Source organism: Pteronotus mesoamericanus, unplaced genomic scaffold (assembly GCF_021234165.1).
Source record: "Pteronotus mesoamericanus isolate MK-2021 breed Mesoamerican mustached bat unplaced genomic scaffold, CSHL_Meso_final contig_2, whole genome shotgun sequence".
In the NCBI taxonomy this organism is placed as follows: Eukaryota; Metazoa; Chordata; class Mammalia; order Chiroptera; family Mormoopidae; genus Pteronotus; species Pteronotus mesoamericanus.
Window position 1 is genome coordinate 14,932,565 of NW_026555084.1, and position 16,488 is coordinate 14,949,052.

At 54.9% G+C, this 16,488-nt stretch overlaps 1 protein-coding gene across 6 annotated transcripts in view; it reads right to left on the reverse strand.

Annotated features, from left to right (window-relative positions):
* Positions 1-1,072: 1,072 nt before the first annotated feature.
* The window catches only part of NDST1 (N-deacetylase and N-sulfotransferase 1), a 57,276-nt gene continuing 41,860 nt past the window's right edge, over positions 1,073-16,488 (reverse strand). For all 6 annotated transcript variants that reach the window (XM_054568177.1, XM_054568179.1, XM_054568174.1 and 3 more), the window contains 8 exons: positions 15,569-15,751; positions 14,563-14,659; positions 13,255-13,378; positions 11,256-11,430; positions 9,171-9,341; positions 8,518-8,627; positions 6,693-6,795; positions 1,073-5,913 (listed from right to left, as the gene is read on the reverse strand). In XM_054568177.1, the coding sequence (XP_054424152.1) occupies positions 5,794-5,913; positions 6,693-6,795; positions 8,518-8,627; positions 9,171-9,341; positions 11,256-11,430; positions 13,255-13,378; positions 14,563-14,659; positions 15,569-15,751 (1,083 nt within the window). In that variant the 3' untranslated portion in view covers positions 1,073-5,793. The remainder of the gene's footprint in view (positions 5,914-6,692; positions 6,796-8,517; positions 8,628-9,170; positions 9,342-11,255; positions 11,431-13,254; positions 13,379-14,562; positions 14,660-15,568; positions 15,752-16,488) is intronic.

The following is a 16,488-nucleotide window of genomic DNA, read 5'->3' on the forward strand; positions in this document are numbered from 1 at the left end:
TTACCTGGTGCAGGTCTTCTTTCTGTATCACGCCTCCTGGACCTGTTCCCAGCAGTGCAGCCTCTGGCCACAATCTCGTTGGTGAGGCCGCATGACCCGTACTGAGCTCCCAGATGACAACTTGCAAAGTGGTCTGTGCCAATGGGCTTTTGAGCCATTGGCGTTGGCATTTCGGCGTGTTCCAGTTGGGTTCCAACAGGCCCCTTAGCAGCGGCCATTTCTGTGACCTTCTCTGGCTCACACTAGGTGGCGCTATTAAAATGCATATTGCTGGGTCCCGTTCCCATAGGCTGATTGAATGGATTTTGGGGGGACTCCGGAATGGGCATTTTCCAAGCTTTGCAGGGGGTTCTGAGGGGACAGGTCCAGACACTGGCATGGCAGAGCTGGCCAGGGCCTCTCCCCGGCAAACCTCAACCAGGCTGGGAGGGCTCGAAGGTCATTTGTTTGATCCAAAGTCTTTGTTCCTTGGACGAGGGATGCTGAATTAATTAGAGCCTGTAGGGAACCACTGACCTGGGCCAGGGTTTTCCAAAGTGGGGTGCCCTGGCATGCCGGAGAGATGGTTAAAGTGCAGGGGCTTGGGCCCAACCCCGCACCTGTCAGGGAGAAGTCTCTCAAGGTGTGGCCTGGGAATCTGGTGTTTTAAGCAAATTCTCCAGGGAGAGCCACCCAGTCCAATTCCCTCCACACCCCTAAAAGATAAGGGAAACTGAGGTTCAAAAGGGAGAAGTGACTTATCCCCAGTCACAAGACACATTTGTGGCAGAACGGGTTCTAGACACTGAGCCTCAATCCCCAGGGCAATGTTCAGCCCCAGCGCTTAAAGGTCTAGGCTCTTCTTCACCTGAGATGCCCCACCTGGCTGGTGGCCCTGGGGCTGGGCCTCTGCTATCTGGAAGAGCTTCAGTTTACAACCCTGTGGAAATGACCTTAGATTTGTCCCAGTCACCGCGTGTGGGGGGAGGGGTGGCCAGAGTGGCCATGCACGCAGACATCTGCGTCTCCACCCTCCTCCGCAGGCCTAGGTCAGAGAGACAGACATGAGCAATGCGTACAAACGGAACCCCACTTTATTAGCAGTTAGTTCGAGATTGTACATTAATGGAGGAAGGTTCCCACTTTTAACACAACCCAAAACGGCTGGTTCAAGAGCCCTGATCAGGTGAGCTGGGTAGCGCCCCCTTTCCACACCTCTCCCCACCCCCACAAGGGAAGGCAGCCACAGCCTGCTCCCCCAGCGTGCCCCCCACCCTCTCCAGTCAGCCCTCTCTTCTCCCCAGGAAATGACATGAATTTCATGCACAAATTACAAAAGGAGCCCTCTTGCTGATAATAAAAGCTAGCACAGTCAGAGAAAACCTCTCCTCCCTCATTCCCCTCAAGGGCCACAGAGAGGAAGGAGAGAGGGAGGGGTGAACTTATTAGGATAAAACACAGCCAGAGTCCCCCAAGCCCTTGACGTGGACCCCACACAAAACCAACACCCATCCCTGGAAGGAGCGGAAAACACCTCCGGCTGTCTGAGCTGGCGAGGGCAAGCCATGGGGGCAGGGGTGGGGGCGGGCCGGCCCTCATCCTCCCTTCCCGAGAGCAAACCTAACTTCCTTTCTGACATTTGAAGGGCCCTGCTGTAGTTTCACCTGCTCATTCTATAAATGGGGAAACTGAGGCCCTGGGAGGAAAACTCTCATGCAGCGACTAAACTGTACACCGTCTGGATGGGATTTCCCACCTCCTGCCTCCAGCCCAGTGCTCTTCCCCTCCTGCCCCCGTTTGTGGGAGGCGGTTCCTGAGCTAGACCCACCCGATACAATCTCGGGGCCTGGCTCTACTCCAGTGCACACAGACCACGGGCCTCCCGGAAGTGAAGGCCGAGAGACCCCAGCAGAGAGAGAGATGGAGAGGTAAAGAGCAAGCAAGAGAGAGAGAGAGAGAGAGATTCGGATGCTCTTTGGCGCCCTGAGGTCCATCACCAGGATCAAAGCGGGCAGCACAGGCTTTTCTGAGCCAGAGACGTCTCATTTCCAAGAGGCCCTATACCGTTTGGTCCGGCCTCCACGCTCGGGCCTCCTCCTCCTTGAGGACCCCCAGGCCCCTCTGCGAGGCGGCCTCTCTCGCCCTCCGCTGAGCTCCAGGAGCTCCAGCTGGCCCCTCTGCTGGTTTGGCACTTGGTACAGGTGACACTAAAGGGGCGCCTTAGGCTGGAGGGAAACTGTCCAATCAGCACAATGGCAAAATCCACACAACCTCACTTGGTCTTGACAACGCGGGGCTAGGGGAACTCGTCCTGCGACACCGGGGGAGAACAAGAGGACAGACGCAGAATGCTGGATTTCTCCAAGACAGCAGGCCCACTGGCCTCAGAGATGTGCCACTTAAAAAAATCAAAGTGAGCAGAAGGAAGACTTTTCAACATCCAAGGAGATTTAAAAAGTTACAAAATGCAACGCGTGCCCCTTGATTGGATGCGAATTCCAAAACCCAGTGTAAGTTCTTTGGGGGAAAGAGGAATACGGATCAGAGGGCAGATGTGAACGTGTCGCTGTCTCCGGTGTGATACTGGGTCACGACACAGGAGAAATGTCTTATTCTTCGCAGATGCAGGCTGCAGCATTTGGGGGTGAAGTCTCCTGATTTTTATTTTCAAGTTAATTCACAAAAAAACTCTACATAGTGAGAGAAAACAAATGTACCAAAATGTCAATTTTAAATCTAGGTGGTGGGTTAACAAGCCCGTGGGGTCAGCCCCACGTGGGGACCACCACTCTCTGGAGCAGCCCGGTAGCCCTCTGCTCCTGGGGACAGACTGCTGCCCCCTCCCCTGGGCCCCGGAGACACTGGCTGCTCCTGCTTAGGGCCTTGGAAAGGCCTATCACAAGACGCCCGCCCTATAGGTGACTCTGGAACCCCGCGTGGCTGAGGCAGCGTCAGCCGTACTCCCTGCTGCACCCAACCTCTGAGGCGAGGGCTCGTGGAGGGGTCGGCAGAATGGGTGATGAAGTCATTTACACAATTTAAGCTATTTTTCTCTCTCTTTTTGGCCAAATGCTTGCAGTGAACTAGAGAACATTAAACAAGCTGATGCTGCTGCACCCAACGACCTCTGGTTCTTTCTTCTTGTGAGGGGACCTGTGTGCTCACTCAGTAGCTGAGAGTCCCTGGGGGACTTCTCTGTCCCCTCCGCAATACCTGCAGGTCCTGGCAGTGGGTCCTTGAGAAAGATTCATCAGTGGGAAGGGAAGGGAAGGAAGAGCAGTGACCAGACTTAGAACACACGGCAGGTCACGTCCCCAGCCTCCCAGAAGGGACTGGACAGAAATCCCCAATATCTCTTCTCCTGCGGGGTCTCACACCTGCCCGCGCCTTCCTCGGGCCAGAGGCCCCAAGAAGTGGAGCTGCCGGGCCAGAAGGCCTTCAGAGCTCCGAGGGTCGGGGACCGGCGTCCAGGCCCAGAGGGCGGACTGCGCAAGTGTGGCACTGGACGGTCCTCACAGGCCACGAGCCCAGGCCCCTCTCTGACTGCTGGGAGGTGAGACCGGGGACTTGCCCTGTGGAAGTCTCTGTGGGAGTCTGGGTCCAAAGCGTGGGCCAGTCTTCAGGGGCGTACAAGCTGCCATGCCACCCCGTCCTGGGACACTGGGCTCCTTGTCCCCCGCAGGGTTGACAGGCTCAGGACTCCCAGGCTCAAAGGCCCCGATGGGAAGCACGGTGGGGCCAGGAAACCACGCGCACGCAGCTGGTCCCGCTGAGTAGCCACCCTACTCAGGCCCAGAAAGGGAACTGGTTCAGAGCTGAAAGAGACCCAGGCCCTGCAGACTGCGAAGAGCCTTTGGAGGTGGGGAGAGCAAGACAGGGATGCAAATGCAGATCTGAGAAAGCTCAAAGGCACCCTGGCTGGGAAGAAGTGGTTTGTCCCTATGTCCTGGAGTGACCAAGGGTGTGACTGAGGGAGGGACAGGAACCTGGCACAGAGTAGGGTCCCAAGGAAGGGTTCAGAGGCAGTGTGGCGTTGGAAGAGGAGCACTGGACTTGGAATCGGGAGCTGCACATTCAATTCTTGGCCCTGCTCCCAACCAGCTCTGTGACATCGGCCAGGGAGGCCACCACCCGCTGTTTCCATAGCCGAGGGGCCCTTCCAACCCCAAGACGCTACTGTCTTGTGAACAAGGCAAGGCTCTCCAGAAAGGACTTCCTGGGTGTCAGTTCAAAGCTGAACTGGCAGTGGGAGGGGCTGGGGAGAGCACCCCAGTTTAGTCACTTCACATTGTTAGAAGGAGGGTAGGAGCAGACCCCAACCAGGAAACGACCCAGAGACCCACTGTCCGCAGGAGGCCTGGAGATAGCCCTGCGGGTCCCTGCGGCCCCCCAGCTCCCAGGGCAGCTCCCCACCTAGCACCATGTGAGGGGAGGGGACAGGCCAGCCTCCCGCCCAGCCGCCCACGCCAGCCTGGCTGTTTCCTTTGGCTAAAGTTCCCCCAGGTCCCCGCACTTCATGAAGCCGGGTTTCCTAGAGAGAGCAGGTCTTCCTTGTGTGTCTCAACCCCTCTGTGCGCCTGACGCAGCCCTGGAAGCCACGGCACTTGGGAGAGACAGACGGCGCTCCCAGGGCACCTCTGCACTGCTGCCGCGAGGCCCTAGACGCGGGAAGACGTGGTCGCCCCCTCCCTTCCGTCTCGTTTTCGTGCACGGGGCTGGGGCTTGCCACCATTTTGTATGACTGAATTAAAAACAAACCCAACCAAAAAAATATAATATATATATACAAATTATATATATATATATATATAACACAGTGCGACCCCAGCACCCAAAGTATAAACTCTGGCACCAAGAAATAAAACAAAATATTAAAATACTTTAGCTTCTTAGTATTGGGGAGGTTAAGGGGGCCTCTAGGAACCCTCAGCCACAGGTCGCCGGGGCAAAGCCTCTCCCCAGCTCTGCCCGGAGCTGGCCGGGGGCGGCGGCTGGGCAGGCGTGGGGGCGCTGTGTGTACACTGGAACATGTATCCTGGCAGACTCCTGAACCGCCTCCGTCTTCTACCACAGGAAACACCACGCACGTCATACCCCAGGGTGAAAGGGGAGGGGGTGGAGGCCTGGGTCTCTGGGTCCCAGTGGCATGGCAGTGCCCCAGGGCCCCACAGGAGGCTTTGAGTGTCAGGCGGATGCTGTCGGGACCCGTGCTTCTCTCCCCAAAAAGGGCGGGTGAGAGGTGAAGGTATGAGCCAGAACGTGTGTGGAAGTTCAGAGTCCTCCCGAGGTACCCCCCTCACGTCCAGCCTAGCAACAGACTCTGGGCACCCGGCTGGCCCCGCGGAAGGTCCAGTCTCTCTCCCTGGTGTGGCGAAAGGCCCAGCTGGGCTCTTCTCCCGTACTGTCTGGAGGACGGGGACAACATGGCAGCAAAGACCGAGGGGAGGCCCTGCCGGGGCAGGGAGGGGCGGGCAAAGGAGAGGCCATGGTTGGTAGAACACAGTGAGGGACAGAAAAGAGAGTCTCACAGACCCCCTCCTCCCAGGGGGTGGCCTCCCTGCAGATGGCTGCGAACAGAACGGACCCCGGTGGCTCAGGAGGTCCTAGAGGCCGCAGACCCAGCGCTGGGTGCTCTGAGGCGCTTGCAGACTGGCCTGGGCTCTTCTCCGGGCCCTGCCTGGGCTCTGGCAGAGTATTGCTCGTACGGGCCTGGCCAGCCCAGGCCCAGCTCCCCGTTCTGCAGGTCAGTCTGGCTCAGCGCGCGGCAGGACGTCCCTGCCATCACAAACGTTCGGTCTGGCTGGGGGGCCGCGGCTACCTGGTGTTCTGGAGGTCCTCCCGCAGCCAGGTGGGCAGCGTCTGGCCCATCTTGTACAGCAGCTTGGAAAGCTCGATGTTGTGGTCCCGGTAATAGTCCTTCAGGAAGGCGCGGGACTGTAACAGGAAGGAAAGCTCAGATCTGGGGGATGTGCTCTCTCAAGAGCAATCCCTTCTCCTTAAGGCCACCATGCTGTTGGCCCCATCCCATTTGCCCAGGTTTCATTCACAGTCTTCTTCAAAAGGGTAGCCTCCAAAAGGACACCCCTACCTAGTAGGAGCACCAAAACATAGCACAAAAGGTCCAATTTCTTGTGATAGAAAAGAGGGAGAATTAAGCACAATCAGGCGCGAAAAGGCAAACATAATGAGAGTCACAGTGTGTGACCTTTCTCCTATGTCCTTTGACCTGCCTTCTCTCCAACCAGCCAGAGGTCCGAATGCGGCCCGTCCTTCCAGGCCCAACTCCAGAGACCCCTCCCGGCCTTTGGGAAAGCGTCTTCACCCCTCCTCATCCCAAATCCCTCGGGCCTGGGCCTCTCCAATGGCACAGAGCACCTCCTGCCTTGGATTCTACTCACTGCTGTGTTGACTTGATTTCCCTCCTCGGGGGGACTCCTAGACTAGGGGTTCCTTCAAGACAAAGACACGTCTGATTCATCCTCAAAGCCCCGTAGCATTCAGCCCTCAGGAGAAGGCAATAAATACTCATTTGACTAAATTGATTCTGACCCACCCTATCCCAAGCCATTATTTCCTTTTCTTAAGAAGGCCATCCAAAAAGAACCAAGGCCATCAGCGTGCTGGGGGCAGGGTGAAGGGGAGAGAAGGCGCCCTCCAGTACAGGGACCCTGTCCATTTATCCAGCTGCTGCAGGCGGTGTGTCCACCACTTACATCCAAGTCCATCTCTGGGTATTTCCGGCCCTTGCTCTTGCCCAGACACTTGGTTTTTCCTCCTTCGAGCAGTTGGCACCAAAATCCTTTCTTTGGATCAAACCTGTGGAGGTGGGGAAAGCCTGTGGGTGTGAGCTGGCCCAGACCACCTCCTTCCCATTTTAAGGCAATGGTCACAGACCCCAGGAGTGGTGGAGCCTGGGAGGCTACAGAATGAATGCCCCTCTGCACACTCTGGAACTCACAGGTTGCGTGGGGCCAACACCTGCAGCTGCTGGCCCACATTTTGTCTCTTACTCCACTAAGTCCACCTGCCCCGTCTTCCAGGGACGGACATGCTTAACTACAATGGTGGATATTGCATTTCTTCATAAAAGTGTTGCTCACCCCTGGGTTGGGGAACACTCAGGAGAGGTTTCTGGGAATTGCGAAGGCGGGGCGTGCGCAGGCTGCGCGTTGCAGCCGGAACTAGGACTACCAGCCAGGAGACGGGGAGGCTCAGAGCATGTGAGCCGCCGTCCGGAAAGTTTCACTTGTGGAGTGACTTTCAGAAATGATAGCACGAAGACAGCCTTCGGGATTTGAAGTCGTGCTGGGCCTTCAAGGGCATTTTGGGGAGAGGAGATCTGAAGCTGTCCCGGGGAGGGGAGGCACGGTGGCATCAGAATTCAGCCCCAGGTGAGGGACCGTTAGGAGATTCTGGGCACAGGGACAGCAGGAAAACAGGATTCACACCTGGCAGGTGAAGGAAGGAGGGTTTCTGGCAGGGCCACAGGGCGGGCACAGGTAACGGAGAGCATGGTGAGGAGACAGCAGCAACACCCATGCAGCATCGCCCTGCGCCAGGCGCTGGGGTGCGAGCTCCATGCGCACGCCTTCCCTCGACACAGTTATTACCTTAATCCCCAACTAACAGGTGAGGGGAGCGAGGCTTAAAGGAGCGAAGACATTTTTTTCAAGGTCACGCAGCTAAAGAAGTCACAGGTGGATCTGGGGTCCCCACCCACGCAGCTCTGATGTCACAGCCCACACCCTTAGCTGCTTCCCCTTCCTGCCCCACCTTCCACTTCCAGGGTAGTGAGAAAGGGACATTCTTGCTGTGAGACTTCCCTCGGAAGGCAGCCAGGGAAGGTGGCTTTGTTCCTTCTTCTTGAGACGCCCCGCATCCCGCCGTGTGTCACTCGCCTCTGCCCGGCCCTGAGCCCCTGCAGCGCGCGCTGGCGCTTACTCATCTGGGGGCACTATCAGTGCATTGGCGGTGGGCGCGAATGACGGGGTGCCATCGACGCTTTCTGCAGTTTCCTTTTCCTGAAACTATATTTAAGTGCTAATCTAATACTAAGAAACCTTGTGGGAATTGGGACTGCTCACAGCCCATCTGACTGACTTAGATACAACACTCTGAGAAACGTTGAGCCCAGACTGAAATGAACACCCAGGAATGAGACCGACCACAGTAGAACAGATTCATCACCTCCCTTTTTCTTAAGTCAATACCTTTATAAATATGACGCAAGTCGTATTAACATTAGTTTTTCTGCTAAACTGCCATCAAGGACATGCGTACAAAAGAGAGCCAGGAACCAAGGGTTCAGCTCCTGCCTCTGTTTCCCATCGTCCTCTGCCCTCAGGGAAGACTGGCCCCTCTGAGCCCTAGTTTCCTCATCTTTGCAAGACATGAGTTGGACGAGAACAGAATTTCCAAATGTTGGTAATTTGTTGATGCTAATTGGCCTGTGTCTCCCCCATAATCCGTTAAGCCTTTCGCTTTCTGGCCCAGCTGCCCACTCAGGAAACCCCGTTTGAAAGCCAAGGCCATACTCACGCCAAGGTTTTGTGGTAGTCAATGGTGTTGGTCACCCCGAGGAACTTCTGCACTGTGTCCATTACCTTGGCAGGTTCTGTTCGCAGCAGCTTGCCATCCAAGACCAGAATCTGGAATAAAGAAAAGGGAGAAGGGCGATCTGACCCCGTTCTCATTCCAGTGGCAAACAGGCCCCCAGTCCCCTGGGTCAGCAGCCATGGTTACAAACTGGGGTCCCTGCACTCCGGAGAACCTGTTTCCTCCTCCACCTCTGGACGGCAGGTGTCCTCAAGTGTCAGCTTCCCCTCACCAATGTCATCCTTCCCTAGAGTCTGAGCTGTCACCAAACCTGCCCACTGCTCCGATCTCTACAACATCCCCCTCTGGCCTCTCCCCAAGCTCCTGGCCTACAGGCCACTCTCCTGAGTCCTCCAAGTTTTCCTAAAACGTGCTGTGCAATCTGGGTCCCCTTAAGGATACAGACCCTGTTGTGAAGAGACAAGGACTTGGGGAATTCTCACACATCAACCTTGGGATAGACGAGACGGAAACTTCTGAAGACCCCAAAGGTCTAACTTGCCCGTGGTGGCATTTTGGCCCCATGACTGGCGAGAGTGTCTGTGGTTCTCTGCCAGCTGAGACTGCCCCCCAAAGGGTGAGGGACAGGCAGCTACCTGGTTGGCGTGAAAGGCGCTGAGCCAGCGCTCAATGTGGGTGGCATACCAGCCAGGGACCAGGCAACGGTTCTGGAGGGCGCGCAGCTTCGAGGACGCATCGGGCCCAGCCGTGATCACCTCGTGGAAGGTGTACTTCAGGGCCACTGGGTCATCGTGGGCTCGCTGGTGCTGCGGGCAAGGGGGGAAGGTTGGCATGTCATGGAGAAGGCACAAAGGAGGAAGCTTTAGTGGCAGAGCACTATGAGGCAGCCAGACGACCCCGGGCTGACACCAGGAGCCAAGGGTTCAAGTCCTGGCTCTGTTCCCATCGTCATCTGCCATCAGGGAAGTCACTGGCCCCTCTGAGCCCTAGACATCTTTGCAAGACATGAGTTGGATGAGAAGAGAGTTTCCAAATGTTGGTAATTTGCAAACCATCTCTGAAATTTCTGCAACATCCACAAAAAGTATGTGCCAATGCCAACATACTTTACATTGAGTCATCTTTCTTATTCACATACAGTTATTTCAAACTAAAACCCACTATTCCCTCCATAAAAGGATAACTAGAACAGTTGTCATATACAGAAAGTTCATAAACACAACAAGAACGCAACGTTCTCAAATGCCAGCCAGATACAGACATCTGCTACAGATGGTGACCTGCAAGTTCATACTCTTTGTTTGAAGACACAGCCTAGCAGTGTTAGAAAGGACTTCGGAGCCATTTGCACTGAATTAATAACTTCTCCTTTATAGAAATCAGAAAGTGTCAAAGATGGAATGTCCTGTCCCGAATGTTTATGTTGAACCCTGGACCCCCAATGTGGTAATATTTAAGATGGGACCTTGGGGAGGTGATGAGGCTTAGGTGAGGTCAGGAGCGTGGGGCCCTGGTGATGGGTTAGCTTCCCTGTAAAGAAGAAACACAGAGGGTTTGCTCTCTGCCACGTGAGGCCACAGGGAGAAGGCGGCTGTCTAAAGGCCAGGAACAGCCCTCTCACCAGGAACTGTATCGGTGGCACCTTGATCTTGGGACTTCCAGCCTCCAAAACTATGAGAAACAAATTTCTGTTGTTTCAGCCACCCAATCTATGATATTTTGTTACGGCTGCCTGAGCAGACCATGGCTGAGGGACTGGGGCAGAAGTAGAAAGGAGGAAATGCCAGGTTTGAACCGCCTGAAATAATGCCACGGGCCGCTGGCTCCTGCAGAACTCCCCCAGTCCAGAGACCAGGGGCCTGGATCGGGGGACCCCTCACCTGTCCCCACCTCCCACTGAGGACCGTGCCCAGCTCAGAGGAAGTGGGGGAGGGTCTGCAGCCGGCCCCTGCCAGTAGCATGGGCCCAGCAAGGCCCTGGAGTGGAGCTGGCCACCTAGAGTGGCCAGGCGAGCAGGCTCAGAGGGTGACAGGGAACTGCCCAAAGGGGCCTCTCGGGGCAGCCTTTCTGGACCAGCTGGTAGACCAGCCACCCGCAATACCCCAGCACACGGCAGGCAGGGGAGGACACCCCCAAAGAGGCCCAAGCCTATGCTCTCCTTAAAGCCCAAGGGAATGGTGCTCAGCAGAAGTTAAGTCAGATCATCAAAATGAAAGAAAGTTCTAATTCTTACATAGTCAAGTAAGGACTAGAAGTCACACTCTGGCACGGACGCAGTCCCGGTAACTTCCTCACCTGATCAGGGGTTTGCAACTTCCACTGAGAATGGCAGGTCTTGTGTCTTGTCCTTCCCTGAATTCCCACCCCCAACCCCACCCAGTGTCCAGCGAGGGGTCACCGTTAGTATCAGCTCAGAGCACTGTCCACCAAATCAAAGTAGAAACAGCCTTGACCTCTTACTGGTGTCAGACCGCGAGGCAGGACCCCAGACAAGGCCAGGATGGTGAGCAGGCCACTGTTGGCTGGGATTCCAAGGATTTCTGCCCATCTCCTCCACCAGGCTGGAAGCACTATGGAGGTGGGACTCTATTCTCACCTTACCCAGGAGCCTAGCTAGCACACATGATAGGCGATTAGTAAAAATCTTTTGAATGAATGCATAGCTGAGCGGCAGACAGAGCCCCGTGCCCCGACGCAAGCCCTGCCCCAGCCTGGCTCACCTGGTACCAGGAATAGGCCCGGTCCGCTGGGTTGATGAGGATGGTCAGAACCTTGGCTTTGGGCAACAGGGCGGCTGCCCGCCGGGGTGCCACTTCTGAATCAAAGTAGTTGGCGCTTTTCTCAAAGTAGAAGTCAGAGGTGGTGTTGGAGGGGATGGGGAAGAACTCCATGTACCTGCAGGAAGCCCAGAGAGGGGGCTCACAGTCAAGACTCATGAGGAACGGGCTTGAGGGATACAGCACAGAGGGCAAGGGTCGCTGGGGTTGGAACTTCCGGAATCAAGCAAGGTGTGTCGCTCCCAGGCCAGCAGGGGCTCACTTCTGGCAGGGGTCCTAGGGGAATGGCCAACTGGCAGTCTCCCTTTTCAGAAATCCTTGAGGTGAGGAGGAGCTGAAGACTTAGGGCATGATATGGGTTGCAGCATGGGAAGGGGTTGTTGTGTCTCCATCCTAAACAGATGCTCCCAGAGGAAAGCTGACAGAGCCCTAACCTTCACTGCCTCTAGGGGGCGGGCTGGGACTGGGAACGACAGCTGCTTCCCAGATGAACCTGCTATATGCCACCCAGAGTCACAGTCCACACCCGTCCTTTGGGACCATCTCCAGGTTGAGGACCCCTCAGAAACCTAAATGAACACTCTGGACTCCCCCCGACAAGGGCATCTACTCAGGCAAAGTAGAGGGACATTTCCAGGGGTTTGTGGGAACCACGAGGCCCACCTTAGTTAATGTGTAGGATCCCCGCTCTGTCCTGTGAGACAGAGATTCTCCAGAGTGGTCCCAGGGGGCCCTCCAGCAGAGCCACCCTACTCTCAGTTGCTGCTGAGGTCCGGGTGCACGCTCAGGGGGCCTGTGAGGTTCCTGCACCCCACCCTACTCACATCTACAAAGTCAAAATCTTGGGAATGCGGCTGACGACTTGCTCTCCCTCTCTCCTCTTTCTGAATTTTCTTCCTAACACGCATCTTCCTGTCCACAATCCACTGTAATACCTAAACCGAGAAAGCTCTGAAAACTGAAACTTCCCCTCATGTTTGTAGCAAAGGCACGTGGCAGCAAAACCAGACTTATTCATCTCACCGAGTATAAATATCTACGCCCTTTGCCACAGACGTACTGATGTATTTGCTAACAGGGCGCTGTCCCCGACCGTGCAGATGGTGGGTGTTGCGGCACATTACTCGTCCACGATCTGAAACATGCTGACTTCCAACAATACGTCTGGCCATGACAGGTTTTAGATAAGAGGATGTAGACATATTAGAGATAGAGACAGAGAGACAGGTAGGTAGGTAAGTAAATAGAGATATGAGAGATGAGAGAGAGAGAGAAATAGACATAGAAAAATACCAAAGAAAACCTTTGGAAGAATGGCCATCATCTCTCCACCCAGGTAAACCACTGACATAAAAAAAGAGTAACACATGGATAGGGTAAGAAACGATAAACAGAAAGATGCAAATTGAAAAATCAGAATATGAAACCATCCCCATATGGTCCCTACCCCGCAGGGTAACCTCTGGTGACAGGTTCTGTAGGAAGCTGCCATGCCAACCATGCCTCCCCCCATGTAGGGACCCCCCCCCGCCCCCGAAGGCTAGCGACCCGCCTCTGAAGGACCCACGAGAACAGCAGGAAGGGCCAGCTCTCAGGTCAGAACACTTGGATTTTGGCCCCTGCTCTGTCTCCAGCCCTCAGGACCTTGGACCTCAGGATGTGCCTGAGCAAGCAAGGGAGGGGCTGGACTCCGGCTTCCAGTAGCCTCTGGCTGTGAGCAGTAATGCAAAGGGGCCAAGGGCTTCCTCATCAAGTGTCCCATCTACGACAAGGTTCCAGCCCATGACTCTGGGGTCACTGCGCTTTGTCCCTGTTTACAGGAACTTGACTGGGTATGAGCAAGCACCAGCTGCTTCCTGCTGTTGCCCCGGCAGACCTCCTCCTGTGCAGGCTCTACAAAGGCCACCCTGTCCCGCTGCTGCGGCCTGAAAGACCCACTCACCAGTCGATGCCTTTGTGATAGTTGTGGCCGTTAAAAAACTGGATCTCCTCAAAGGTCTCTGAGCTGGGGTAGTTGCTGCTGAGGTCCGGGTGCACGCTCAGGAACAGGTAGAGGGCCGTGGTGCCTGTGCAGGTGGAAGGAGGCTGAGACCAGGGCCTGGCCCCCAACAGAGATGGGGTCTGAAATCCTGGGTTCTGGTTCTAGTTCTCCATGACTCACTGCAAGGTCCTGGGAAAGTCCTTTCCCTTCTCTGGGGCTCCACATCTGCACAGTGAAGGAGTTATACTACACCCAGTATGGCAAATACATGGCATGCATGTGAGTATCTCAACTGCTGCACCCACTGTGGACCTCGCTCATCCGTCACGGCATTCTTCATTACGGAGTGGGAACTCGGCTGCAACATCCTTCTCACCACTGTACGCCAGCAGCCACATCACACTCACTACAGTCTCCTCGTCATCCCAGAACCGGATGCTTTATGCTGGGCCCTGCCAGCGCTGGGCCTCTATTCTGACACTCAGGAGGAGCTCGGAGAAAAGGGAGCTCCAGACGCTCCAGTCTGCAGATGTGAAACTCCCGAAGGGCTAAGAAAGCTGGCTCAGATGCCTCCTCTCCTGGGTGCCCTCACTCACACCTGCTCCCCTACCCCTTCTCCTACAGAGAGCTCATTCCCTCCTTGTGTGTGAGCCTGTGGTTAACATGCTATAATGAGAGGCCCCAGCAGAGAAGGCGGCTAGACTTTGGTAATTAAGAGTATGCATTTTGGGGTCACAGAGACCAGGGTTCAAGACCAGGATCAGACCCTAACTGAATGTGTTAGAGGAAGTCACTTAACTTCTCTGAGCTTCGAGCGTTTTGCTGTTTGTGCCTTGTAGACAGTGGGTGGCAAGTGCTTAGCAATCGTGCCACCACTTCTCCCTCCTGCACCTCCGGCAGACATGACTAATGGATCACATGACTAACTGATCGCAGTCCTCTTTGCCCAGAACCAGTTTTGACCTGGCACCGCTTGAAGTCGTCATACAGGTCATCTGGGCTTCTCTGCCTAGACTCAGAGACTCCCAGGACCCAGGGAGCACTGTCTGAGCTGTGGTTCAGGACAGACTGAAGAATCCCGTGCCTACCCTCCACCCTGTTCCCACCTCCACACTGACAGGCAATTCATGTTCACCCCAGCTTTACTCCCACTTCCTGGGAAAGAGGGGGCAAGCTACTGGGGATGGGACCAAGGCAAGCTAGTCCCCAGAATTGTGTGGCTGAGACGGTGGGCAGTGGGGAAGGCTGACTGAGAGTGAGGAGACCTGCCTGTTTTCTGGGGGCCGATGATGAGGAGTTTCGGGAAGCGGTCACACGTCTTCTCCTTGGACCAGATGTCTTTGTGGCGTTTGTCCTCACAGGGGTCCTAGAATAACAGTGAAGGATTGTTGCGGGGGGCCAAAATCCAGTGAATGGACTCCCACGGTGCATTGATTTGTGGCTCTTACAGCCCTGTCAGGCTTTACTACATGTGTCCTTGTCACATCCCCTCCGTGGGACACTGGGCTGTTGGCAGGGCAGCCAGGGACCACTTAGGGTCAGTCCTAGCAAAACACTCAGCCCAGTGTTTGGCACGCAACAGGAATTCACAAGTACTTGTTGAATTTAACTGTCTGAGATGTGTCTCAACCAGGGGTCAAAACCATTTACTATAAAGTTTAGTAAATCTTTTGAAATATTTATTAAATATATTAGACTTGGAGACTATCGGTCTCTGTCCCAACTATTCAGCTCCACTGTTGTGGCTTGAAAGCAGTCACAGGCGGTACAGACAAGAATGGGCGGGGCTGGGTACCCATAAAACTCTACTTACAAAAACAGACCATGGGCCAAAGTTTGTGGACCCCTGGTCTGAACTATGAGCACAGCATTAATTCCAGCTTCCAGTTCCAGTTTTTGACAGTCCCCAAGGACAGGCTTCCCCAAGAACTGTCTCCACCACCCTCCCCTCAGTACCCTTTCCCATGGCTCAGGGCAGAAAAAACTAAGTCTAACCAGGCCAGGCAGCTGCTTTCTACACTTTGTCCACTTACTCATATCCACTTACTGCTATCTTTTCAGAGGCTATGCGTGAGTGTGCGTGCCTGTTGGGGGTGGAGTACACATATACATGCACAAGAACAAGTGAGTGTGCTCGTGTCGGTGAGCAGATGCGCACCTGAGCTTGCACGCGGGTGTGAGGGTTGGGCCCCCGAGCCCACATCTGGAGCAGGCATCTGTGCACAGCGGGCATTCCATCCCCGCGACAAGGCCTCCAGGCCCCACCTGCACCCACCTGCCAGAGCGGGTCCTTCTCCTCAGAGAAGATCTGGAAGTACTTCTGGGCCAGCTGCACAGGGGGCAGCGTCTGCAGCCGGAGGTTGGTCCAGGAGTGCAGGAAGCGCACCAGGTGCTTAAAGGTGTAGAGGCCCAGGCGGTCATTCCCGTAGTTGGACAGGTGCGTCATGAAGATGCTAATCTGCTCCAGGGCAGGGAGGCGGGAGGCAGAAGCTGGTCACCCTCTGAGCCACAGTCACCCTACTTCTGACCTTTTGGTCTTGCTTCACTTGGAGGGCCACTCAATGACCAGGTTTATCAGGCCATCAACAAACTCACTGTGTGACCTTGGGCTGGCTGCAGCCAGGTGAATGAAGGTCTGACTGGCCACCAACTATTACGGCCCTGAAATGGGAAGACAACCTACTGCAATTATCTGGGTATTCTGTTTAATGTTTTTTGGTGGGGGTAGGGGGGTGTGGTGCATGGACAATAAGGATTATTTAGTATCCAAAACAACTAAATAACACCACCACTTGATATGAATTTAGCATCTTGATATCTATATTAAAACATGAATGATTACTTCCATTTTACAGATAAGGAAAGAGAGGCCCAGAAAGCTCAGCTGAATAGTTTAAACTATAAATAGTATATACAGTTTATTCTAGTAATAGTTTACTATGTATATTAATATATATTTATACACGCACGCCAAGGCTGGAAAGAAAACATGGTCTAAAATGCTAACACTACTATATATATTGAAGTGCAAGATTGTAAAAGGGGAAAAAAAAGACAGCGCAGATTCTCCACCCAGGGCCGCGCTGCGGGGTGGGGACAAAGCCCAGGCCAGAGGGTGGGTGTCCCCATTCCCGGCCCGCACACCTGCCCCCGCGCCCCCTCTTCTCAGCCTGGGAAGGCTGCCCACAGCCCCTC